This window comes from Saimiri boliviensis, chromosome 4 (genome assembly GCF_048565385.1).
Source record: "Saimiri boliviensis isolate mSaiBol1 chromosome 4, mSaiBol1.pri, whole genome shotgun sequence".
NCBI lineage: Eukaryota > Metazoa > Chordata > Mammalia > Primates > Cebidae > Saimiri > Saimiri boliviensis.
Window position 1 is genome coordinate 55,493,510 of NC_133452.1, and position 27,731 is coordinate 55,521,240.

Sequence of the window (27,731 nt, forward strand, 5' to 3'; positions counted from 1 at the left end):
AGTATTATAGATTACCAATGAAATATATTTTAAATGCAAGTGCTTAGAACTGTACCTTAATAAATGAGCTCCACAAATGCTTGCTAAAACCCGAGCGGTATCCTCTACCCTTAACATTTGTAATACATCCCCTTAATAGATTAGTACCACATTGAGAAAAAAAAAAAAAAAAAAAAAAAAAAAAAAAAAGAACAAACGGCAAACGAGTAAGCTAGGCTACCAGGCATTGGGGCTATAGGCAGCGGGCCTGGAAGGGTTGCGGGAGTGAGCTCTCCCCGCCGGGCTTGCGGCACGTGGTCGGCTTGGGCGGGAGCTTCGCGACAGTGGGGGAGGGGAGCAGCATGGGACCGCGAGGAGGGGTCCAGACCGCCAAGGCTACGAGGCGCCGACTGCGCAGGCTCGGGAACAGCCGCAACCATTGCTCGCAGACCGGAGGGGGAGAACGTCCAACGGGTAGCACGCTCCCCGGATCTACTTGCGCAGCGAAAGCTTGTCGTCTTCCTCATTTTAAGAATGTGCATGGCGCCACCGTGCGCAGGCTTTTCGCCCTCATAGGGCCTCTAATCCCGAGCGCGAGGCAGCCTCCTTCTCCAGCCGTGCCTCTTCCTCCCCTGTGGAGGTTGTAGTGGATGCGCCCACCTCCCTGCGGCCTCCGGAGGTGGTTTGGCGGCCCCCTCCCCTTCCCAGCGTCGCTAGTTAGTGCCGCTGCCACCTCTCGCTCCGAGCTTTCGGCTTCTCAGCCGGGCGGTATCGAGCTTTCCCGGCGCCCCCTCCTCTCCTCCCTCCGACCTGCCTTTCCCCGCGGGACTACCGTCCCCACCTTTCCCTCAGCCCTTTCCTCTCCCGGCCGAGTCGCGGCGGCAGCAGCAGCAGCAAGAGGAGCCCGGAGGCGGCGGTGGCCGGGGAGCCCATGGCGTACAGTCAAGGAGGCGGCAAAAAAAAAGTCTGCTACTACTACGACGGTGAGCTGTCGGGTCGGTGGCGGGGTGGGCGCGCGGGTCCGGGACGCTGGGCTCCGCAGCCGCCGTCGCGAGTGGGCGCCGGGGCTGAGGGGTGGGAAGGAGGAGGGACCGACGTTTGGCCGCATCTTAACCCGTTCCCGGCCCGGCGCGGTGAGCGCGAGACCCTTTTCCTCGCGCAGCCCCCGCGCCTCCTGCGGGCGGGAATCGCGGGGCCGCCCACCTTGTTTCCTGTTTCTTTCCCCTCGGCCATGCAGTTTGTAGCCGCGAAAGTAGCCGCTGCACGGACGGCGCCGGCCTACCCCGCCTTGGTAGTGGCTGCGGCGGAGGGACGGCCCATTTTCTCCCCTCTCCCGCCCACCATTCGTGGCAGCGCAGGTTTGGGGTGCCCTGCGTCGGCTTCCCACCTCCTCGGCCCGCCTTCCCCGAGGCAAAATTTCTACCCCGGCCCAGACTCTACACAAAGCCCCGCGGCCGCGAGAGCTCCGCCCCTCCTGTCCCCTTCCCCCTCCTCGCCTGCTCGCCTCCCCTCCCCTGCGTTCGGTCTGGCTGAGCGTCGTCTTCCTCGGCTTCCACCCTTTCCCCGGACCCCTCCTCCCGGGTGGGCTCTGGAGAGTAATTACTGAGGGTGGGGGCCCAAGTCTGGTGTGTGGCTTTATCACACCCCTGTTTTGCGTGGGCTCCAGTCCTCTCCTTTGTTCGCGGGGTCTTTGAGCGCCTCTTTCTATGGATTCAAATGGAAGGGCTTCACTTTCTCAGTAACAACAATTCGGGTTTTCCAGTTTGAGACAGGTAGCCTTCGCAGGAAATAAGAGGAGGTGGTAGGGAGATGTGGAACTGTTAAGCTGCTTGTGTTGTAGATCAGACTCGATGGGTCCCGGCTTGCCTCGGAGAGAGGTGGTTACCACCCACTTCTTTGTTGCTCTTTGTTCGATCAGGAAATATACCCTGCTCTGGGGATTTAGAGAGCTTTGGTATCTTGCGAAGGCTGTTCCTAGGTGGTGGGAATCCTGATGTGGGAAAACTTTTGAGAAGTGCAGACGTATTAAATAGTCTAATAAGGTAAATTTGAGCTCACCGTGAATTATAAAAGTTAGATAATTTAAGCATGCTCTAATTTGGAGTACGAGCAGTAAAATTAAATCTCCGAATCCTTTTTCCTATGTTTCCTGTGCTCAGTGGAGTAGTAACCTGTTTCACAGACTTCACAGTCTTGGTAAAGTTTCTAGTAGATTGCTCTTGAGAGAAGGGATTCCAAAATTTAACAGAGAACCTGTCCTAGGCTCCTTGACCTGAAAGTCCTGTCTGATTTGTATGAAGTAATACAAATTTTGCAAGCCGTTTTCTACATTTGGTATATAAATCACAATATCTTAGAGAGTTAAGACCCTAGAGTACCAGCTCAGAATCCACCTTTAATTTGAAAATGGCCGTACTGTCTCTTTTTAGTTAGCAAGAATTAATTTTTCAATGACTTATATAAAATAACCACCTGTATCATTTTGGGAAAATCTGAAATCTTACAGAATTAATCTAAATGATCTGATCTGCGATAGCTAGGACAGAGTAACAGCCCTGCTTTTAAAAAATTATTTTTCAGAGGACTAGATATATGTGTTATATAAATTAATTTGAAATTATGCCATCGTGGAGGGGTGGAGTTGGAAATAGATTTTAATTTCAACATGATTTACATTGCATATTTTGGGTTATTCTTGCCCTTCATTCCCTGATCAAATTGGAAAGGGAATAACCCTGTGTAAAAAGTAAATTTGTAAAATTATATTATTTCTAAAGTTTAGATATTTATTCATCAGGGCTTGGAGTAAGAGGAAAGCTTTAACAGGTTAGGGAAAGTGGTAGTCAGGTTCTTCTGGAAGCTGTCAGTTGCTGTTGGTAGTGATGGGCTCTGAGGAAGTAAGCTGCTTGTAACTTCTTGTCACCACAATGGAACCCTGGAATCAGGAGGGTACACTTGAGTAAGCAGTTTGTGAACGGCTGTCTGTCTAGTCCTGAGCCTATTTATGATAACCTTTGTTGAGGGAGTGGGAGCAGGCACTGTTCCCCGGGGAAGGATGTAGGGTGGAAATATTTGTCTTGTGATTGTGACTTAATATAATACTTTATTGTAGCCCATTCACCTGCTTTACCTGATGGCCAGCAACCAAGTGAATAGCTGATAGTTTGGAAATCTCTGACAGGTTATTTTGTCTTTTGTCTGTGGCTCTCACTTGTTTTTTAAGGTGGAGTTCTTAGTTGCTTATACTTCACATACTCTTGGAATTTTTGTGGGAGGGACTTAAAATATTTTGCAGAGATTTAAATTTTCATAGGTATTATGCTAATTATTAATGTGATAGCGTGCTGACCTCATCCAGAAACTTAAGTTTTTATTACTAGAGAACAGTGTTTTGTCAGCTTATGAAAGTAGCAATAGTAATTCTTTTTATATTTTGAGAAAAGAATGCAAGGAAAGGAGGTTCCCTACCAAAGATTTGTGTCTTTATATAACTTGGAATGGGAATGGGTTGTATCTGAAGTAATAGGGTCTGAATTGTCTGCTAGCATAGATTAGATGGTTTTAACTTCTTAGTAAAGGAGGTAGAAGGAAGAAAGTGAGTGAAAAAGGAAAGGAGGGAGGTCCTGTCTTTAGTTGTCCTGCAGCGGTTAGGCACACTGAGCCTCTTGGCCACACAGAATGTCGGCCATTGAGGCTGTATGCATCTTACTGAAGTAACTTACGAAGATCTATATATTGTTCTCTGCACAGTTTATATAAACTTCAGGTAACCCTTTAGGTCACTGAAATTCTGGTCCCAAGGAAACCTGCAGACGTTGAAGGATTAGGTATCCTTAAACCTTTGAGGAAGAAAAAGTTATTACGTCTCTGACTGTAGCTATTGACCTATGCTTCAAATTCCCAAAAACATACTTCTAAATCTTGTTCATTCTTTATACACTAGAAGAGCATGAACAATCTGTAAAATGATACAGCTAATTAGGTAGTCACTAAGATCCCTTCTGGGCCTTAAAACAATGTGATTTTTCTCTGCTTAAATATAATTAGCAGCCAAGCTGTGTTAGGCTATAGTTATAATACTCACATTTTTAATACTTTATCTAGACATGTTTATACTTTGTTTTGAATTAATCTTGAGGCCAAACATATTTAGTGCCTGTTTTATGATGTAGACAGTATAATAGGGTTTGTATACCTAATCTATGTAACTATACACAGATTGCTCTGTGCTCTGTTTTTTCCTCCTCTGAGAGGGATGCATAATCAGATTTGGAGACAAGTGGTCCAGAAAAAACATGCAAAGACTGTATAAAGATCAAACTATATAAACATAAAAGTTGTCAAGATTAGGCCAGGCTTTGAGGCTCATGCCTGTAATCCCAACACTTTGGGAGGCCAAGGCGGGCAAATCACCTGAGGTCAGCAGTTTGAGAAGACAACATGGTGAAACCTCATCTTTACTAAAAATATCAAAATTGGCTGGGCACCAGTAATCTCGGCTACTTAGGAGACTGAGGCAGGAGAATCGCTTGAACTCAGGAGGCAGAGGTTGCAGTGAGCCGAGATAGTGCCATTGAACGCCAGTCTGGGCAACAAGAGTGAAACTTCGTCCAAAAAAAAAAGTCACCAAGATCGTACCTCCCAACGTACTCCTTCTTTAACAAATTATAGGAATTCTACTTGGCAGCCAGCAATTGTCAGATTTTCTTAGACCTGTATTTATGAGTGGTACCAAAGTCTTTCGCTGAATAACCTTTAATACAACTGCATGGGTTCTTAGCTGCACTATAAATATTTATTATCCATGAAATAGATTGGAGGCAAATCAGTGCTAAGTTAATTGCAGCAGCAGTTTATAAATACCAATAATACTAATTGTAGGATAGAACATGACTAATAAGACTGAAGTTTTCCTCTGCTTGACTTGTCTTTCCCGCAGAAATCATTTGCTTTTCATTTCTTTCAAATTTTACCTTATCAGAGAGCTTTCTCCTGTTACCTAAATCCCTTGCTGCCTTATTTTTCTTCCTTTCGGTTGTACCATGTAACTTTTGTCTCTCTCCTCACTAGAATATAAGTTTATGAGTACAGTCTGTTTTGTTTGTGTCTGTATCTTCACCAACTACATTTAAAAACATAGCTTTTTAAAAAATATAAATTAGTGATGAGTAAATGATTCTTTATTTTAATTTAATTTTTATTTTTTTGAGAAGGAATTTCACTCTTGTTGCCCAAGCTGGAGTTTGGTGGTGTGATCCCAGCTCACTGCAAGCTCTGCTTCCCACCCCCCAACCCACCCCAACCCCCATTCAAGTGATTATTCTGCCTCAGTCTCCCAAGTAGCTGGGATTACAGGCGCGTGCCACCACACCCAGCTGATTTTTATATTTTTTTGGTAGAGACCGGATTTTACAATGTTGCCAGGCTGGTCTCAAACTCCTGACTGCAGTTGATCCACCCGCCTCAGCCTCCCAAAGTGCTGGGATTACAGGCGTGAGCCACCTTGCCTGGCCAATTCCTTATTCTTAGACAGAACACTTTCATATAACATTCTAATTCTTAGAACTACTTTGAGCTACGTTTAGGTAGGATGGGTAGCATTTTGTGTATTTAGATGAAATCAGATTCATAATTCTGCTTGGTGCAGTCTACCACTTTTCCTTTTTCACACTGACTCTAATTTTAATGTCCAAGGAGAGGTTAGCACTCGGAATCTTTTTCTTTGCTCCTTTTCAAAGAGTTTTCTCTGCTACCAAACAAAAACCCTTAAAAATTTTAAATGCTTCTGTTGACAAATCCTTAACGGAAAACACTTGGGACTGGAGAAGGCCTCTCTTAGGGAATGTTAATAAATTCAAACTTGGAAGAACTGAAGTCTAAGGATTTCTTTTTTGTAATGGATAGTAAGCCTCATTCTTCTGTATTTCAGTAGCAGTCTGCTTATAGATACTTGTTCATTAAGTCAGCTTTGGGTTCAGTCGTATCAAATAGGCTCAAAGTTCTTACTCTGTGTCAGATAGACAAAAGATGGCTCAAGTACTGAGAAAGAAATAAAAGACTGCAGGTATAAAGTAAGTTAGGGGATCTTTGATAGGGTAATCAAAAAAGGCAAGGCCTGAAGGAAAAGAATGGGCCAGCCTTAAAAAGAATTTACTACCTAAGATATTGCAAATAGGAAAGCCAGACAGTTATTAATAGAACTTGGTGCATGTAATGGGAAGGAAGACAAGAGGAAAATGTGGAGTCACATGTTAGGCAGTAAAAAGTGGGACCGCACAAAACTGTGTAGTAAGAGATTTGACTTTACCTTACCCAGAGGTGGAAAGCCATTGAAAGTTTTTCAAATAGAGTGCATTCATTCACTTAAAACAATTGGTAAATAGTTTTAGATTATAGGCTGGAAGCAGGAATTGAACACATATTGGTCCATATAAAATATAATGGTTGCATTTTAGATAGAAATAGACACATTTAAGAGAGATTTGGGCCACAAACCAATATAATTTTTGATGGAGCTGGGGTGTGGTGGTAGAGAATAAGGGATGACTCCTAAGTTTCTTGATTGAGCACTTAGGTGGTGTGTGATACTACTCACTAAGATTGGGAATACTAATTAAGAGCTCTATTTTGAACATCTTGTATTTGAGATCCTTACTGAATTCAAGTGAAAAGACTGAGAGTTAACCTGAGTTTATAATCCAGAGAGGAGATCCTAGACGTAGAAATCTGGGATTTGTTAGTTTATAGCTGGTGAGACTAAAAAAGATAAAGCATTGATAGACTACTGGTTCCAGGACTTAACTCCCAAGAGAAGAGAATTCAGGGCAGAACTGTTGTTCACTGACGAAGCCAAACACTTAGAACAGTACCTGCTTGGCACATGGTAGGCTCTTGATTAAATGAATGAACTGAAAACCTTTGATCTTTGAAGGCTGGTGGAAGAGTGGCCTTGAGGTAGGAGTAAGATCCAGGAAAATGGTATTATGGAAGCCAAGGCTCAGAATGGCTCAAGGAGGAGTGACCTCGTTGAAATAAGTGTTACTATATGTTAAAAATTGCTAGTGGGCTAAGTAGTCTGGAAGACAAAAATAATAGTTTTTTTTTTTCCTTGTTTTTTCCCTGAGTCTTTTTTTATAGTCAGCTTACCTTTGGGGCTAAAGGTACGTTTCACAGTCCTGAAATCCAAAATGATCTGAAAATTGAAAAAAAATTCGGTAACTCATTTGGAATCAGAATCTTAACCTGAATTAATATGAGGCTATTTGTGATCTTTATTCCACTTACTGTGACTATTCACACTTTTTTGCTGCAAAAATATTAATGTTTGATTATATCATGCTACTCAAACTCTTTAGGCTATTGCATAATATATGGCAGGTATACCATATTATCTCTACAAATCTGAAAAAGTCTAAAATTTGAAACATATCAAATTTCAAGGAATATGGATAAGAGATTGTGGACCTTAGTAGACACTTATATTCTGTTAGTTTCTTGAAGAGTGAGCAATTTGTAAAATTTTGCAGATAAATAATTCTTTACGGTAATTTCTTTGCAATGACAATTGAAGTTTGTTGTGTTCAAGGAACCACCTTGAGCTGCGTTTTCTGGATGTTTATTTCATTGGTAAAGTATTTTTATGTACAGGTTGAGTATCCTTTATCTGAATTCTTGGGACCAGAAGTATTTCAGATTTGAGGAGGTTTTGCAGTATTTGTTTTTATTTACCAGTTAGCATCCCTGATTCAAAAATCAAGAATCTGACATGCTCCAGTTAGCATTTCCTTGACCTTTAAGTTGGTGCTCAAAAAAATTTAGATTTTGGAACATTTTGGATTTCAAATTTTCAGATTAGGGATAATCAATCTGTATTTTGATGAAAATCAATAACATTTAAAACTCCCAAATTAATATATTATTGACAATTTAAACGATGAATAAAAATTCTAGGGTCTTAACACTTCTTAGCCTTTTTATACTTTATGAAAAGGGGGATGCCTACAAGGTAGCCATCTAGAGAATTGTGAGATACAGAATTAAGTGAGAAAAAGTTGGAGATGGTTATTTTATAACTTCTTTATATTTTGGAACAACTCTTGATAAACCAAATAATTATGTATTGGTTGGCTGCTCTGTAGACATGTATCATTTAGGTTCTTTGTGTATTCTTTGTGGGACTGGGGTCCCTAAATTTCAACAGAGAAACTTGTTGAAAGCTATACATATTCATAAAAAATTTGAGAACCTTATTAGTTAAAAGTAAATTACTCTGATATATTAGGTACATAGTTTGTTGTGTTCATTTTAAGTTAACCAAGACTTTTTAAAATACTTATATTTCATATTATGTCTTTTTTTGTCAGCCTTTACCCTGCCATTTACAGTGATTATAAGTGCCCTTGGCATTCCAGGTTGTTATTACTAAGAACATAAGGTGTGAGCTGCCCTACCAGAGTTTGAATCTAGCTCCTCTACTTGCTGGCTATGTAACTTAGGCAGTATTACCTGATACATTGGAAGTTTACTTAAAATTATTAATTTTATTGAAATTTAGTTGATGAATATCTGTGATTTTGGTGTTATTTGCTGATTTTTAAATAAAAAATATATATATATATATAAATTTAAAGATATTGTGATATAACATGCCATGTAAAAAGACAAGCTAGGAATTACAACTTTTTAGTCATAAAGAGTGAGACAGTATTTTTATTGAAAAATGTCATGCTGTGTCTTTAAGATGCGAAACCTCATTTAGGACCTAAATTTCAGTTACCAAAACTTCCCTGATGGGCTGTAATGTCGACACAGTTTGTTTTAACATGCAAAATACCAATTGTAAGGGATTTCTGGAATGCTATCAAATCATCCAAGAAGTTCTATTTGCTGGAAAAAAATTTTAAATCATACCAATAAAACTTAGAGCGCTTACCTTAAGCATCTGAATTTGCCAGAGAATACTGAAAGCAGGTATCACTTCAAGGAACAGAAATTTTAAAAATTAGGGGTAACTAAAAATCAGAAAGTTTGCTTTCTTTAATCCACAAATAAATATAGTGTGTAATAATGGAGTCATCATCATTAAAAGTGTGCTTAGTGTCCTGCTCATCTGATACAGTTCGAAAGTTGCAAAATAATTCTAAGTTATTAAGGTTTTAAATAAATTTTATTAAGTGGTAAATGCCTTTTAATGATAGACATATATAAGTTCAAATAGTTCATGGAGAGTCTCTTTTCTATATTGTTTAGTTTGTGTCTTTTCTATTTTAGGTGATATTGGAAATTATTATTATGGACAGGGTCATCCCATGAAACCTCATAGAATCCGCATGACCCATAACTTGCTGTTAAATTATGGCTTATACAGAAAAATGGAAATATATGTGAGTATTCCTTTTGGTACCTGTTCAGCACTTTTTTTTTTAATTTATTTAAGCTCCTATGAAACTTTGTTTGTTATACGTCTTCTGAGGGCATTCAGCAGATGAAAAGATGTGGAAGAAAACACTCTTTTGTTTTATTCTTAAGAAATGAATAAGAATGAGAGCTATAGCCTCTTTTTTTTATTTGTAGTTTCTCCCACCCTAGGCTTTCATGTTTCTAGAGAACAGCTCAGTATAGCATACTATTTTTGTTATAATAATTGTTAACTTGACTATGCTGCTGAAAACAAACTCCTCTTTTTATTTTATTCTTAAGAGATGCATAAGAATGGGAGCTGTAGCTCTTCCCCCCACCCCCCACCCTTTCCTTTAACCATTTAAAAAGATTCCCCCTACTTAGGCTTTCATGTTTCTGGAGAACAACTCAGTATAGCAATAGTCAGTGTAGCATATTAATATATATATTTTTGCCATAATTATTAATCTACCTGTGCTGCTGAAAAGAGTTGCCTTGGGGCTATTACGAAATAATTACACATAGAATTAATCCCACAGATATTTACAGGGCATATTATATATATGGTACACTGTTAGTGGCCAAGCATAGTACAGATAACACAAGTGCAGCAGCTGCCTTAATGTTTTCATAGATAAAGATGAGGGTGTGTATAAACAAATATAGACACAACAATTAGCTATTTGGGGAGAAGAGAAATATTTAAAGCAATTAATAATGTTAGGCAATATATGTGAATATGTGAATTATTTCAGTCACATGTAGACATTTAGAGAAGAGGGAAGGTTAGATAAGACTCTCAATCTGGAAGCCGTGTGTCACATATTAAAATGAGCTCTTTGGAGCAAGGAAGCTTAGGATAGAAAAAAAAGATGAGAGGTCATGAACAAAGATGTAGAATTGAAACTCTCTTTTAAGGAGGTCTTTGATGAAATCACTGGATGATTTATCATAGAAAAGGAGAGAAAGTAGAGTTCATGAACATACCGGATTTGACTTTTTACTGGTTGACCTATTTCATTAAAGTAAGGCGTGATTAAATCATAGTTGATATGCCTGTCTAATGCTTTTAAAGGAATTTGAATTTGTTTTGTAATTGATTACTGTTCTCTAAAACACATGTATAAGTTTGGGTTAGTTTTGGAATTTATATATTTTTGTTCTGATAGATTTAGTTCTTTTGAGGAGACTGATAAGGGAATTTGTATATTTGTTTGGTAATACTGATATAACTAGTTGTAATTCCACAGTTCTGACATTTATTTCTCTTCACAGAGGCCCCATAAAGCTACTGCCGAAGAAATGACAAAATATCACAGTGATGAGTATATCAAATTTCTACGGTCAATAAGACCAGATAACATGTCTGAGTATAGTAAGCAGATGCAAAGATGTACGTTTCTAAGTAAAAAGTATTTTCATGTTGATAAATGTAAATGAGTATTTTTATGAGCTTAGAATGATCCAAATCACTATTTTTACTGTTGGTCTAATACGTAACAATTATTTACCGATTTGAAAAATCATCGTAACACTACTAAAGCTACTTAAGAAAAAAACAAACCTATCTGAAGTTTATTGGTTCATGAAACTGTTTGGATATTCTTCTACTCCTAATTTGCTCCCCAGATAACTTTGGGTTAATACATATTGGTAGGTAGACCTCACTCCCTTACTCTCTTGCTTCAAAAAAAAAAAAAAAAGATTGCACTTTGATTTGCCTGAGTTTGGCATATACCTCTTGTCTTCTCTTTGTGTACATCAGTTAACCTGGACTGTAATATACATCTATTTTTCTTCTTTGTTGAGATATTAGTAAAGCTTTTGATTACACACAGTGTTGTCTTGTGCAGGTTAAAAGTATTTTATTTTTAGAGATTGGTAACAAATTGGCCTGAAGGTAGAATGCAAAAGTCAACCTAAAATTATTGGAACAGTATCTTTTAAAGCTTGATACTAAAGTTCATTCTCATCGGTGTTTTCATTGATTAATTAGTGGAGGTGGTAGACATTTCATATTTACAACCTTGTCCACATTTCTACCATAGATTATCTTGTTTGATTTGTTGTAGTGGTACAAGATAACTAGAACGGATATTATTTAATTATTATTTTTTTCCAGTGAAGATTATGACTTTGAAAAAGAGACAGTGGGTAGCCCTTGGGCAAATGAAATAACAGAATTGAATTAAAACCTGCATAATAATTAGTTCTATTAATAGTTATGATCCTGGCTGGGTGAAGTGGCTCACGTCTATAATCCCAGCACTTTAGGGGGATGAGGTGATGAGGCGAGAGGATTACCTGAGATCAGGAGTTCGAGACCAGCCTAGCCAACATGGCGAAACCCTGTCTCTATAAAAAAAAAATACAAAAAATTAGTTGGGTGTTGTGGTGTGTGCCTATAATCCCAGCTACTTAAGAGGCTGAGACAGGAGAATTGCTTGAACCCAGGCGGTGGTGGTTGCAGTGAGCTGAGATCGTGCCATTGCACTCCAGCCTTGGCAACAGAGTGAGACCCTTGTCTCAAAAAAAAAAAAAAAGATTATGATCTGTCTGAGCAATAAGAAACTAAAATGTGTTTCTTACAGTGCTTGTGACTTAAGGGTGTACAAAGATATTAATAAATAAAATAATGACCCTTATTCTTGAAGAGGTTACAATTCGGGGCATAGGGAAAGACTAAGAAAGGGTTACATACATCTGCAGTATCCCCTTCATTCTTTCAGTACTAAGAAACTAAATGTGTCATGTTGTGTTGTTTATCTGTATATGCTTTTTCCTTGTTGTCTTTAGTATCCCTTCTATATTTTGGCTCCCATGAACCTAGTTAATTCTTACTAACTTTGGAGATCAAGATTACCCATGGGCGTAGGCAACCAGCTGTTACATCTTTTTGATTTAGTAATTTACTGACATGTATTTCAGAGTTACAGATAGATAATATGTGTAGTTAAGGAGTTGTAAAGAAAGTAAATCATAAAGCAATTGAAGTTACTTTTAGAATGTTGAATTATTATTGCAATATTAAGGGGAAATGCCTAGAAAATTTAAGTCTGTGTTTTAATTAAATAAGAACTGTTTTACTTAGACAACTGTTGATTTCTTGTTAATAGACCAGAGATATTCCACAGGTAATCCTGATAAGATTTGATGGTGGTCTTTCACAGATAACACTTTAATTACCTTGGCTAAAACAATAAATATATTTTAAAGTTGTAAACATACATTATGAAGTGTATGTTTGATAATCGCATCAATCAAAAAAGTATTGGTAGGAAATAGTTTTTGTAAGAAAAGGCTTTCATTAATTTGCAGAGTAGGTTGAAATTAATGAAATCCATCTTCCACAGTTAATGTTGGAGAAGATTGTCCAGTTTTTGATGGACTCTTTGAGTTTTGTCAGCTCTCAACTGGTGGTTCAGTTGGTAAGTGCTAATGCAATCAGATTTAAAAGTTGAACTAAATTTGGTGTGTATCTTTCGGGTTATTTGTGTAAAGCAGAAGTTTTAATGATTGTGTATTTTGATAACAAAAGAAAATCAGTTATGTTCTTAGTGAAGTACAGTTTACTTTTCAACCTCTGTGTTTTGTGATTGTGACTTTTTTAACTTATATTTTTAGAGACTACTTTCATCCCCTTGTCTTCTAGCTACCATCGTTATTACGACTTTCCACATATACTATTATTTAATCTTAGGTCACAGCTCTGGTAGAATAATTTTCTAAGGAGAAACTGCTATTTGTGTCATAGATGATTTCTGTTTACTTTTATGATTTTAAACTCTTGCTTAGGCATGGCATACTCTTAGAGGGGTTTTGTCTCTTTGTACTAATTTTTTGTGTCGATCTTGTTTCTACCTCAGCTGGGGCGGTGAAGTTAAACCGACAGCAGACTGATATGGCTGTTAATTGGGCTGGAGGATTACATCATGCTAAGAAATCAGAAGCATCAGGATTCTGTTATGTTAATGATATTGTACTTGCCATCCTTGAATTACTAAAGTAAGTTAATTTATACTTTTTTCAGTGATAAAATGTTTTCATTAAAACACAAAAAAAGTTTATGGCTTTTAAAAATATCAAGTAAACCATAGATTGAAATCGTTTATGGTGAATTTTCTATGAATTCGTTACAAAACACTGAAGAAATGCAGGAAATTTGCCCAGTTCTTCAATTATTAAGAGTGAGAAGGATGTTCAGGCACTATGGCTCAGGCCTATAATCCCAGCACTTTGGGAGTCTGAGGTGGGCAGATCTCTTGAGCCGAGGAGTTTGAGACCAGGCTGGGTAACATGGCAGAACCCCATCTCTACCAAAAAAATTAGCCAGGTGTGGTAGCATGCATCTGTAGTCTCAACTACCCAGGAGGCTTAGGTGGGAGGACCTGAGCCCAGGAAGTTGAGTCTGCAGTAAGCCATGTTTCTGCCACTACACTCTAGCCTGGGCAGCAGTGTGAGACCCTGCCTTAAAAAAAAAAAAAAAAAAAAAAAAAAAAAAAAAAAGAAGTGTATACAAATGTCAAAACTCTGATTAAATACTCTTTTTAAAAAGTAGTTTGGCAATTTTGATTTTAGTTAGTTTCAACTAATAATGACAATGACTTTGGAAATTTATATTCTAGTGTTTCGTAAGTTTGAAAATGAAGACAAAAATTTGAAACCTGTCTTAAAGGAAATTTGTTTACCTGTTCAGTTAGTCTAACTGCCTATCTTCCATATCTGAATGAGGCTTTGTTCTCTACTGATGAATTTAAAAGTATCTCTTAAGGAGTTGTTTCTCCTTGTCTGTGGCTGCAGTTTGAGAAGAGAGAGATCTATAGAGGTACTTATGAATTTGGACATTTTCAATGTTAATATTTTGCCATCATCAGTTATAACACAGCAAATTCCACTTTATATTGTACTGAGCTAGTGTTTTTCAGGTACTCAAAATTGATACTGACTCCTCAAACAGTAATTTAGAAGTATCAATGTAACATCTTGTTAGCTCTTCAGGAGCAAAGGAAAACCATTTGCTGTCATTTTCCTTGTTTTTTAATTGACTATTGATGGTGGTTCCATTGTCTTCTCTTCGAGCAAGTTCTTGCCCACTCAGCTAATAGTTTTAAACAACTTTAATTTCTCTGGACACTTTTTTTTGAGTGGTGTAATCGAACAAGATTTAATAATTGACTTGGTGCACAGCTTTCCTTGCTTAGATAACACGAGCCACTCAGAAACTTTACCTTGATCACAGCCTCATTTCTGTTTTTTTAATCTTGTGAAGAAATTTTGCTATTCTACGATAGCTTTTTGTATTCTTTTTTTTTTTTTTTCTGTCTTTTCCCCCCGCCTTTTTGTGGAGAATGGGGTCTTTTATATTGCCCAGGCAGGTCTGAAAACTCCTGGCTCAAGCTGTCCTCCTGCTCTGCCTCTCTAAGAGCTGGGATTACAGGTGTGAGCCTCCGCACCTGGCCTGCTCTTTATATTCTTATGAGTGCTTAGTCTGGAAATATCAGTTTACATTTTATTGTTTTATTTAGCACAGCTATGGCATAATTACATAATAAACACAATGCTTTGCCATCTAACTTAATGACAAAATCTCACTTCACTGTACTTCAAAAGGATAACGTTAAAAGTCCATTTTTCCCTTGTTTTCACATGAGTATGCACTGGTAACAAATCATGATATGGTGATTCTTATAGCTCCTAAAATGTGTTTGAGTTACAACTGTGTCACTGTAATCTGTGGTGCTCCAAACACTAGTTTCAAGTGATGAGAGTACCCCATGTAGCCTCTGTCACTGTTACTCAATTCTGCAGTTCAAACGAAGCCACAGATAAGCAATTGAACATGGCCATCTTTAAGTAAAACATTTTTTATGGACACTGAAATTTGAGTTTTTTGTAATTGTCACATGTCAGAAAATACTCTTGGTTTTGTTTTTAAACCATTAAAAAAAAATGTAAAAACTATTCTTGTTCAAAGCTGTAAAAAAGAAGCAATTGGCTAAATTTGGGCCATGAGCCATAGTTTGCCAATCCCTATTTTATAATATTGGAGATTTACTACAGAGATGTTTTAATTAAAGTAACAATCTTGAGTATGATGTAATCTTCAGTTTTTAATATGTTAGAAATATGTGCTATATTTTTGAAGTATGTAACATAGAACAAATTTCACAAAGAGAGTAAATATATATTTTTTTAACCTACATTGGGCCACCAGTGGATATTTAAAGGCCTAAGGCTCAAACCTCAGATATCTGAATAGTCTTTTAGGCTGAAAGTAAAAGATGATTAACCATTCTGGAATGCAAGAGCTCAAAAATAGGTTTCCTGAATTCATGGTGTTTCTTCCCATCTTAGAACCTTTAAAGAAAAAAACAAAAACTTATGGATTTGTTTTCAGGTATCATCAGAGAGTCTTATATATTGATATAGATATTCATCATGGTGATGGTGTTGAAGAAGCTTTTTATACAACAGATCGTGTAATGACAGTATCATTCCATAAATACGGGGAATACTTTCCTGGCACAGGAGACTTGAGGGTAAGACTAAATTCTGCCTAAATAAATATTGTGAGATGAACCTAGGAGGTTAGTAATTCTATACTTGCAGTAGTATTGTTCCTGAGTTGTTAATTTGAAACTTGTATGCAGAATTAAATTATTTTGTATGCAGTAACATCTGCTGGAATTCATTGTTGCTGACTATAAGCAAAAACTTAATGAGAACTTAAGGACTTCCTTTTTCTCCGCTCTTTTCTTTGGTTGAATAATATTTTTGACTATCCACAAAGCATGAAGCTTTTCTCTTGATGTTCAATTTGAATCTTCAAAACTACCTGTGTAGTTCAAAATAGCCTATTAATTGTGAAGATCGGTGGAATAAAATAGACTAGGTCTTTTTAGGTTCTGCTCTTCTCTTTGGTGATTGGTCTTGATTTTTAGTAGGTCTAATTTTAATCTTTTTTTTTTTTTTTATTCTTAAGCTTCTAAAATTGGTAATGTATTTAGGTAAAGAATACTATAGTGTTGCCCTGCCTGCCTGTTAAATTAAGTGTAGTTCTATTTTATTTCTGTTATCTTTTTCCATTTGATGCTCTTTTCTTTTATAACTGAAAACCACTGGTCAAATTCTGTTTCTCTAAACTCATTAAAGGTGTTTTGTCTCACTACAGTTTTTTTGAACCTAACTACATGCATGTTGAAATTTACGCAGTAATTTAAACAGCTGTTTTTGGTTCAGCCTGGATTATATGGGAGATGTATCTTATAATGGGATTGAATAAAGTTCTAATCTATTTTACTAAGATTATTTTTCATATCTGTGGTATGTCATTACAATTTAGCAACCAGAGTTTAGTTTCCTTAAAGTATTCTTCAGCTGTATGGCTTTTCTTTATTAAATCATAATGTGATACATTCTCAGTAAACCCTTTGAGTAAAAGAGATATCTTAGTAAAATTTTTCTGTACTTACAGATGGGTGGGAGGTCAGATGTTTGCTTTGAGTTTAAATTATTTAGCTTTTAAAATTGCAGATTTGTCATTTCATTTCCTTGCCAGTAAACTCCTTCAATTTCTCTCTTTTTCCACCTGGGAGAAATTCTCAAACAGTGGCCCCTAACTGAGGAAAGCAGACTAGCATCACATGGGAGCTTGTTAGAAATACGCATTCTTAGAGCTCAAAAACTCTGGGAGATTGTCCACCTTAAAGTTTGAGAACCACTGCTCTAAACCGATAGAATACTTTTGTCAGCAACCATTATGTCCTAGTGGAAGTCAAGGAAAACTTTTCTCTGATTTAAGCTTAAAGAATAAGATAGTATCTTTGCAGTATAATCCTAGTTTATCTTAGAAGTGGCAAATGGAAACCTCTTTTAATTTCTGACAGCAGGTGGATATCCCTATGGTCTCTTTTCAGTTATTCATAATTCTTACAGTTTGAAGTTTTGGACTATATTAGAGAATGCATGTTTTAGAAGGAGTTGAGAATGGCTTTCAACATCTGTTTTCCTCACTTAAGATTTTACAATCACTGTATAAAATGATGTTCTAAGGATAACATTTGAATATTTTAAGCATGTTCCCATAACTGACAGAATTAAAATAAATCATTACATTATATGTACAGTTATATTTGGACTTTCTCTATAATTCACGTGTATCTTTGGTTGTTAATTTAATCAGCACTCCTTTTTTTGCCTGCTAATTCATTCTAAGGCTGAAAAGAATGCTACTCTGAACTTAGCTCATTGTCGAAACTCTGTTTGCTTTAATTCAAGTGGTCTAGTGGAAGAAATAGAAAGGTGGTATAGTAGCAGTTGCAGAATGAGACCTGGAAGAGAAAGCTTAGTCTAACAAGGGCAGCAGTTATGAGTTACCAGCTAGTTAGTGGCATTTAGGATGAGAAGTGCTGACCAACTTTTCTGTGTTCTGAAAACTTAGGTTCAAAATATATCTCATCTGTATTTTAACTGAAGTAGGAATGTAAGGGTTCACAATACTTTGGCTTTTCCACATTTGTATGATTTGTATTTACTTAATAAATCTTAACAAAAATTTAGGCTTTTTTAAGAAAAATTAGGAGAGGAGGTGTGTAATTCCACTTGCTTTTTTCTCATTGGATGTTGGGTCTCAAAACTAATATTGCGGGTAAATTTTGCTTTTGTAAAATTGAACTGAAGCTAAGATTATTCCATGAGAGCCTCAAGTGCTAGTAATCCTAAAAAATTAATGGATCTTCAGACATTATAATTTAACACACATAAGACTTAGGTGCCCCCGCTCCACCCCACCCCCTAGCCCCCAGCCCCCACCCCCCAGCCTGGCATGGTGGCTCATGCCTGTAATCCCAGCACTTTGGAAGGCCAAGGCAGGTGGATTACCTGAGGTGAGGAGTTCGAGACCAGTCTGACCAATATGGTGAAACCCTGTCTGTACTAAAAATACGCAATAGGTGGGCATGGTGGCATTTGCCTGGTGTCCAGCAACTTGGGAGGCTGAGACAGGAGAATTGCTTGAATCCAGGAGGTGGAGGTTGCAGTAAGCTGAGATCACGCCACTGCACTCCAGACTGGGTGACAGAGTGGGATTCCATCACAAAAGAAAAGAATTAGGCATCCGCCAATCCTTTGGTATTGCAGTTAAAGTACTATTTTGTAGAAATGTCTGTACTATACAGTGTCTTCTAGGAATGCATACATATACACAGAAATGCATACACATGCGTACAAACAAATGCATGACAGATGCAAATAAATAAGTATATATAATACATGTATATATCACTTAAGAGTACATGTAGCTGGAACCTTTTCGTCTTTTGAGAGAGATTCATGCCTGGAGTGGTACTCATTCAACAAGTAGAAACAAAATTTATTTGAAGTCCAGTTAAAGAATAAATCTGAGGCTGGACGTGGTGGCTCACGCCTGTAGTTCCAGCACTTTGGGAGGCCAAGGTGGCGGATCACCTGAGGTCGAGAGTTTGGGACTGGCCTGACCAACATGGAGAAATCCTGTCTTTACTAAAAATACAAAATTAGCCAGGTGTGGTGCCACAAGCCTGTATTCCCAGCTTCTTGGGAGGCTGAGGCAGGAGAATCACTTGAACCTGGGAGGCAGTGATTGCAGTGAGCCGAGATCGCACCATTGCACTCCAGCCTAGGCAACAAGAGCGAAATTCCGTCTCAGAAAAAAAAAAAGACCAAATCTGGTGCTTTAGTCAGTAGCTGTTAAATCTTCAAGAAAGTCTGGGTCATTTTTTCATCATAAGTAAACTCACACCAAGAGATTGTAAACCACTAGAAGGATTCTGCAGAGGATTGTCCTGCAGGGCTTTTTGGCTTAATTTATTTTCCACGGGTTTACTCATAAAGTTGTCTCGTCATCTTATATATTCTGCTTATGATGGGTTTTCTGGTTTAATGTAATAATGTAATTTCGTTGCCTTTAACTGCTTGTGTTAAATTTCTTTTCTCCCAAAAATAATCACTGTAGATTAATTGGAAATGGTTCTTGTATGCTTTACAAGCAGTCTTTTAAATATTGGAGCATATACGTATTTGTTCTTTATTATTTTCTTTCTCAATTTGATTGTTCCTGTCTCAGCTTCTAAGATGAATTCAAAATTGGAATCCTTAATATTGTCTTTTAATCGTTTCAAAATGTAGTAAACAAATGTCAAACTTATTTATAATAGACTATTCTCTAAAATCTATTTTAACTATCTATTTTAGGATATTGGTGCTGGAAAAGGCAAATACTATGCTGTCAATTTTCCAATGAGAGATGGTATAGATGATGAGTCATACGGGCAGATATTTAAGCCTGTAAGTATTATTATTTTCAAAATTGGAATGGAATTTCAGAATGTTACTAGAGATGCTAACATTTGTTGTCTTGTGTGTAGATTATCTCAAAGGTGATGGAGATGTATCAACCTAGTGCTGTGGTATTACAGTGTGGTGCAGACTCATTATCTGGTGATAGACTGGGTTGTTTCAATCTAACAGTCAAAGGTAAGCAATTTAAGGGTGGTATTCCCATTTAAAAAATGGTTTTTCTTCCACCCAGGAACTTTCCATAAAAGTTCTCATTGTAGTTTCTTGCCTGCTGTTTTAACACTATACTCTGCATTTTTCTTGTAGTTTTGTCTGTTGTATATATGACTAGAATTATTCTTGTTTCATTATGTCAGATTTATATGTACATTTATGTATGACTAGTTTTATAAGGTTTATTGTACTTTGAACCCAAGGCAGCTAATTTTGAATGTTTTTGCTGTGAGTGTAAATAACATGCATTCTTGGTTACTTGATTGGATTATTCATTTCTCATTAAGGAGTAAGAGAGTTTAGCTCTCCTCACGACTTTGCCCACAGTATGCTTGTACCCTTTCCATATCTCTCTTTTTACAAATCGGAATTTGGTTGTGATATTTAGTGCTCACAGCAGCATCTTTAAACACTTTCCATCTTATCCAATTTTTTTTTGCCTCTTAATTGTTCCTGTGTTTCTCATTTGCTTTTTTTCTCCACTTATTGCTAAACTACTGGTGTCTGAGTATCTTCATGTGTTCAGATTCGCTGAGTATCCTGTCAGTTTTAGCTTCTTGAAAAACAGCCTTCTCATCTGTTCATGTTTCGATGACTGTTTTCCGCAGACCTGGAGGGACATACAGCTATTCTTTGCTTTTCTGTTGTATTGGATGCTCATGGTGGCTCTGTTTTCTGTCCTTAATTTTTTCTCACATTTTAGTGGAGCACCTTCTCATGTAGCTTGCTGGTAGAAACCGTGTGGGAGATTAGGAGTGCTGTACTACATACTAAATTTTAATCATATGTTGAAATCAGCATGTGATTGCAGCCTAGGCCAAAGCAAAATAATCACCATCATAGAATGGACTTCTAGGGTGTAAGAATAAATCTGAAATTTTACTTAATAAGATTTTAAAATTTATATGTAGGTTAGAAATGATTTTTATCTTGAGTGTTTGTGTATGATTTATGTGAACTTTTAGGTAGCAAGTTGATACTCACTTTCTATTCTCTAAGATGTGGAGAATTCTAAAATAGAACTTTCTCCAGAACAGTTACTGGTCTAAATGGAATTGGACAACTAAATAGAAATATTAAAAGCTTTTTTAAGGTTATGATTGCTACTATACCAGCTAGTATTAGAGTTACGGTATAATCTATTATTCTTAAGTTGAATGATACTAAATTAATTGTCCCTTTGTAGGTCAACAGTGGTTGAACAGCAGCAGTTTCATATTGTAACATAATGTGTTAATAACCATCTTTTGCCTCAGAATGTTTATAAACTTTCTAAAATGATCTACCTAATGTACTTTTAAAAATATGTGTTAATCGTCAGTTTTCCTGTTTGACTTGAAAGTCCTTAATGTTTTTGTACTAAATAGGTCTTATAATTATAAACTGCAGTAGTTTACTCTTAGAAAAAAGTTCACATTGTATTTTGGCTAATAGAGTTTCAGTTGTATAAAGCATATAAGGATATTTGTAATTCAAGTCTTAAAACTTTATTCTGAGTGTCTCTACTGCCAGCATTGATTAAACTTCTTCAGATCTGCTGAAGTTAGTTATCTCTCGTCCATCTCCTTGTTGCCTTCAGTTATGTTCTTGCTCTTGTGTTCTCTCCCATTCTTCATTTTTTAAAGGCCAGTTTTGAATTTTGGCCTTTAAAAAAACATCCCTTTCCAGTCACTTTTGTCAAGAAAGTAAACATCTTCATTTAACCAGCTATCTTTACTTGGAAGCCTGTAAGTTAACTTTTTGTATGTTTGTTTTGTCTTTAAAAATATTGAAATGGTTTTTATCTATTATGAGAAACTTTTCTAGTAGCAGTATTAAAAATTGGGTGTGCAATTATGTGAACCACATAATGCAACTATTGAAGAATGCTTAATAAAAATTCCCACAGTATATAATTACATGAAAAGAACAGATAAACTTGGTAAAATTAACTCTAAATTGGAAGGAAATATAGAAAAACAATTTTTTAATAATGTGGTTTTTAGGTGGATAGCTTTTTCGTTGTCCCTTTTTAATTTTTTTCTGAATAATCTTCAGTATGCATGAATGTCTTTTGTAATTGAAGGATTTTCTTTCAAGATTGAATTATGTGTATTCTGGGGAGGGAACTTACTGGTAACTTATAAATGATTATTGAATTATATGACATTTATCCAGAGAAAATACACCCAAATCTTCTTGTCTTAGGTCATGCTAAATGTGTAGAAGTTGTAAAAACTTTTAACTTACCGTTACTAATGCTTGGAGGAGGTGGATACACAATCCGTAATGTCGCTCGATGTTGGACATATGAGACTGCAGTTGCCCTTGATTGTGAGATTCCCAATGGTAAGTGTTCTTATTATGATATCTTTATAGTATGAACTATCAAGACAGATTCTCCTCCACTTATGTTGCAATTAGGTCCTGTTAAACCCATCATAAGTTGAAAGTATGATAAGTAGAAAATTGATGTGATACACCTAACCTAGCACACATCATGACTTAGCACAGCCTACTTTAAATGTGCTCAGAACACTTAGGTTAACCTACAATTGGACAAAATAATCTTAATAATTGAGCCTGTTTCATAAAAATAAAGTGTTGACTACCTCATATAATTTATTGAATACATGATGTTGAATTTATGACATTGAAGTGCTATTCTTTATAAATAGGAGAACATTCACTTTGTGTTCACTTTTAAACAGTTTCTTTGGAAATATTTCACTACCTAAATCTGGATTCTGTGCATGGATATTTGTGAAAACTAAGCTTGTAATATGTAACGTAATTTTGTTGTTTTCACTAGAGTTGCCATATAATGATTACTTTGAGTATTTTGGACCAGACTTCAAACTGCATATTAGTCCTTCAAATATGACAAACCAGAACACTCCGGAATATATGGAAAAGATAAAGTAAGAAATTATTGAATTGTTTAGATAAACATTTTATCTTAATAAAGATTTAGGATGCTTTAGAGAGCCAAGTATGATGTGTCCTTTAAATATTATTAGGTATTTCTCTTGTCTTTTTCTAAAGGATTTGAAACATAAGTTACTGATTTTTTTTTTTTTTTTTTTAAATTTTTAAATTTTTTGTAAGGATGGGGTATTGCTTTGTTGCCCAGGCTGGTCTTGAACTCCTGGCTTCAAATGATCCTCTCACCTTGCCTCTCAAAAGTGCTGAGATTACAGGCATGAGCCACCATGTTCAGCCGTTTAATTTCTTCAGTTAATGGACAGAATTTTTTTTATTAGTTGAAATGTATTTTAAAATTGCAAGGGGCACTGTAAGTTATTTTCATTGTCTGAAATACCATTTTAAAGCTTTATGTCCACAAGCCAAGTAGAGATGTTATAGTATATAGCATGGGTTTGAGTCACCTCTGTACCACAAACAAGCTGTATGACATAAGTTCACTTGCCTTTGCGCTTATGTTTTCTCCTCATTGAAATGGGGGACTAAAATAGTGTCTCCTTGGCCAGCCAAGGTGGCTCATGCTTGTAATCCTAATGTTTTGTAAGTCCAAGGCAGGAGGATAGTTTTAGACAAGAAATTTGTGACCAGCCTTGGCAATATAGTAAGACCTTGTTTGCAAAAAATTTAAAAATTAGCCGGGCATGGTGGCATATGCTTGTAGTCCTAGTGCAGAGGCTAAGGCCGTAGGATTGCCAGGAGTTCAAGGCTGCAGTGAGCTGTTATATTCCCATTGGTCTCTAGTCTGGGCAAGAGAGAGACCTTTCAATTTATAGGTTTAGCTAGATCAAAGATGAAATTTTTTGCTAAGTATTTTCTCTTGCATGTAAAAAGAATTGCAAAAAACTGCATTTTGTCTAATATACTTTGCATGTGTAAATTAGGCAGCGTTTATTTGAAAATTTGCGCATGTTACCTCATGCACCTGGTGTCCAGATGCAAGCTATTCCAGAAGATGCTGTTCATGAAGACAGTGGCGATGAAGATGGAGAAGATCCAGACAAGAGAATTTCTAGTAAGATAATGCCTTGACTTTTTTGGTTTGTCAAAATGATGCTTCAAATTGAAGGTTTTAGTGGCCTAAGAACTTCACTGTAAGTCATGTTAGTAAGCACACTATTACTGTAATTTTTGCCATTTTCAGAGATTTAGCTTTCTGATGTGAGGTCTCAAAACCTGATTTGGGTGTCAGCAGTTTCGGTTTATATGACTGGATATACATATATGATTGAAAATTTTCAAAAGTTGTCCACTTTACTATATTTGGAACTTAATGAGAAGACTTATTTATCTAAAGTATGGTGAACTAAATAACTAAATATCTGTTTGATTTTTGTAATTTCTTATTACACTTAATATGATAAGATTGTAGCATAATGGTATGTGTAATGGTATAAACTGTCTGATATATTTGGTATTAATATTCTCTCTTTGGTGTGCTTTACCTCTCAGCCCTGAAGTAAAATACTACTTTTTAAGTAACGACATTATTCCCATCCCCGTTAGAAAAACACACTTTTTTCTTCAGAAAATTTTTAAAGCATTTTTAAAAGAAAAAAAATGAGATTTCCCCCAAATCTTATTGTGTGTTTTTGAACCATTTGTTTGTACGTGAAGGCAGAGTTTTCAGTATTAAGCAAACCATTCATTCTGTTCAAATCTTAAAATCACTAGGCGTCTGTTATCCTTTACCTTTGAATGTGGTAACTGGTTAGTGCATTTGTATGAGTGTGCTGTAATGATTATAAAGCCCGTGACTGTTTTTGTCATGTCAGAATTTATTAAAATCTTTTGTGCAGTTCGAGCATCAGACAAGCGGATAGCTTGTGATGAAGAATTCTCAGATTCTGAGGATGAAGGAGAAGGAGGTCGAAGAAATGTGGCTGATCATAAGAAAGGAGCAAAAAAGGCTAGAATTGAAGAAGATAAGAAAGAAACAGAGGACAAAAAAGCAGGTCAGATTTGTTTCTTGGTAATTGTGTTTTAATTGTAAATTTTTAAAATTGAGTTACAGTGTAATTTTTATGAGATCCTGAGGTCAGTTTCACAAGTATTAAAGGAGGAATTGTGCTAGGTAGATGACACTTTTTTTCTTACATATAAATGGTACTTAGCTCTTAAAAGCTTTTATATTATTGTTTCTATTTGCTTAAACCTTACTATCTTCTTGATAACACAAGTTTAAAATAGTGAAATTGCACTGTGAATATAGATTGGGTAAGAAAGAGGACAAAGTAATTAATGATGAATCTATTCATAGTATATGGTCAGAACTGAACTTATAAGGTAAATTTTAATTACCTAAACCTTATTTAATGGGAGAAACCACAAAGAAGAGTTACATTATCCTTAGACCAATTCTGCCATTTTGAAAAAGGTCAAACAATGGATTTTGTTCAGAAATTGAAGAAAATATTAAAAACTCTGAGGAAAGATAGGGGATTTGGGAACCTGAGTTAGGGAGAAAATACTTTGATACAGCCTTACTTTAAAACGCTGTGTCAGCTTTAGGCAATTGAATTTGCTACTGGAATCTATTCCCTTTCATATGAATTCCCAGAACACTTACACATGCCTCTGCCATTTTATTTAACACCTCATATTAGGGGATTTTGTCTCCCTGCTAGATTGAGCTGCTCATGGCTAGGGAACACAGTATCTTAAATATTTGTATTCTCAAGCACTTGATGCATTTCCTAATGCAAATAATGGTGATGACCACACATTTAATCTGTTAATTTTGATCCTGTAGCATGTGAAAATACTGATTTAGAGACACTGATCCAACTTTTTCTATGTCTATCAAATTGAAGTTATGTGAGTTAAGGTGGCTCTTTTTTTTTTTTTTTTTTTAAATAATTAGAAAGTTGGGAAACTATAACATCTGACATATCTAGTTCTGTTCTTTTACTTATGGATTCACTTGTCAGTAGGCTACATACAGTTCTTTATCTACCATTTTATAGTTTTAACTTCCCAGTGTATTACAATGATAGCTTCAGTCTGTATTTGTGTACTGATTGACATCCAAATTTGAGCCATGACTGAGGTTAAGAAGGACTTAACTTTAGCTGTAGGATTTTTCTAGCTTTTTTTCTTTTCTTTCACTGTCAGTATATCTTGTCTTTTTTTTTTTTTTTTTTTTTTGGTGTTCTTATTTTTAAAATCTTAATCTTTCCTGTGCTTAAAAAATAAACCCTCCATTTGGTGATGAGGCTCTTCTGATACGGCCTTGCAATTGTTAAAATTCTTCATCCTACAGAAAAATAAAATACTACCACAGAAAGCTTTTTTTTTAAAAAAATTGTAGGTCAAAATCTAGAGTTAGGGCCACGTTTTCTCTTCCCTCCCCAGTCCTGTGACTATTGAAAGCTTGTACTGCCATTGTTTAGGAAATATCCAACACAAACCTTATTTAGATTGAATAATAAGATTGAATGATGGCTTTTTATATTTTAAAAATAAAGTATATTTTGAAATAATATGTATATATATTTTATATTTCAAAATAGGTTTTAATCTTTTCCCAATCATTATTTTTAGATGTTAAAGAAGAAGATAAATCCAAGGACAACAGTGGTGAAAAAACAGATACCAAAGGGTAAATGATATTTCTTATCAAATACTTTTTACATACTGTAAAAATACTAAACATGTTGAGGTGTCTGTGTGTTTGTGTACACACTTTAGAAATACTATATTGAACCTTAGAACATCATTATGTGGTGCTCTGAATTTGAGTCTGTATTGGTGTATAAGAAAATATATGCCATCTTACCTATTGGTTTATATGTATCTGTTTGACTCCTTATCTGTTACCTTTAAAACCTACCAAAATACTAGTATTAATCAATATAACTAAATCTATCAGTTTGTTTTTTGTACACAGTTTATCTGAGACCATTTTTTGCTATTACCTTTTATATGAGCACTTAATGGTTTTTGTGGTGTTCTTATTTCTGTGTACATGATTTTATAGTGTTGTGAGATAGGTAAATTTAAGAAACATTGAGCTGACATTAAGCACAATTTTTAAGTAAAAACAGTTGATTTTATTATAAATATGTAAATGTTTGGACACACAATTTTGTGCCAGCCTTTACAGGGTAACTTGGAATAGATTATAAAATCACTAGAAAGATTAAGGCGTAATTACTCCAGAAACACTTAAGACATTATCAGCTGTTGTATATATTGGCATGAGCCTAAAGGACCTGATCAACAGAATAGGTCAGTGCATTTTAACCAAGATTGCCATTTTTAATATTTCACATTGCCTCTTTTAACAGAACCAAATCAGAACAGCTCAGCAACCCCTGAATTTGACAGTCTCACCAATTTCAGAAAATTATTAAAAAGAGAAAATATTGAAAGGAAAATGTTTTCTTTTTGAAGACTTCTGGCTTCATTTTATACTACTTTGGCATGGACTGTATTTATTTTCAAATGGCTTTTTTGTTCTTGTTTTTCTTGGCAAGTTTTATTGTGAGTTTTTCTAATTATGAAGCAAAATTTCTTTTCTCCACCATGCTTTATGTGATAGTATTTAAAATTGATGTGAGTTATTATGTCAAAAAAAACTGATCTATTAAAGAAGTAATTGGCCTTTCTGAGCTGATTTTTCCATCTTTTGTAATTATCTTTATTAAAAAATTGTACTTGGATTGTCTTTTGTCTGTTTATTATTACAGTATGAAATCTTGTTTCAAAGGCTAATGACATCGTTTCTGTAGACTTAAGAACACTCTAGGTGAAAGATGATTACAGCTTGAAAGATACCTATTTGTTGTTTGTTTGGGAAGAGTATTTACAGTAATTATTTATTTTTGCTATAGAAATTCTGT

General features: G+C 36.1%; 1 protein-coding gene across 1 annotated transcript; it reads left to right on the forward strand.

Annotated features, from left to right (window-relative positions):
• Positions 1-475: 475 nt before the first annotated feature.
• Positions 476-27,207, forward strand: HDAC2 (histone deacetylase 2). Its single transcript, XM_039467818.2, has 14 exons — positions 476-962; positions 9,250-9,362; positions 10,654-10,771; positions 12,732-12,806; positions 13,245-13,383; positions 15,776-15,917; positions 19,609-19,701; positions 19,782-19,890; positions 22,114-22,254; positions 22,718-22,826; positions 23,772-23,902; positions 24,687-24,842; positions 26,431-26,488; positions 27,177-27,207. Exons 1-14 carry the CDS (start codon positions 911-913, stop codon positions 27,205-27,207), a joined length of 1,467 nt encoding a protein of 488 aa, XP_039323752.1. The 5' UTR covers positions 476-910.
• The last annotated feature ends 524 nt before the right edge of the window (positions 27,208-27,731 follow it).

What these genes read in the sequence shown, in the direction of transcription:
- HDAC2 (XM_039467818.2), top strand. Translation starts at nt 911, where the DNA reads ATGGCGTACAGTCAAGGAGGCGGCAAAAAAAAAGTCTGCTACTACTAC. An exon ending in TTTCAATCTAACAGTCAAAG is followed by an intron (nt 19,891 to 22,113) that starts GTAAGCAATTTA and finishes TTCTTGTCTTAG; the next exon opens with GTCATGCTAAATGTGTAGAA. An exon ending in TGATTGTGAGATTCCCAATG is followed by an intron (nt 22,255 to 22,717) that starts GTAAGTGTTCTT and finishes TGTTTTCACTAG; the next exon opens with AGTTGCCATATAATGATTAC.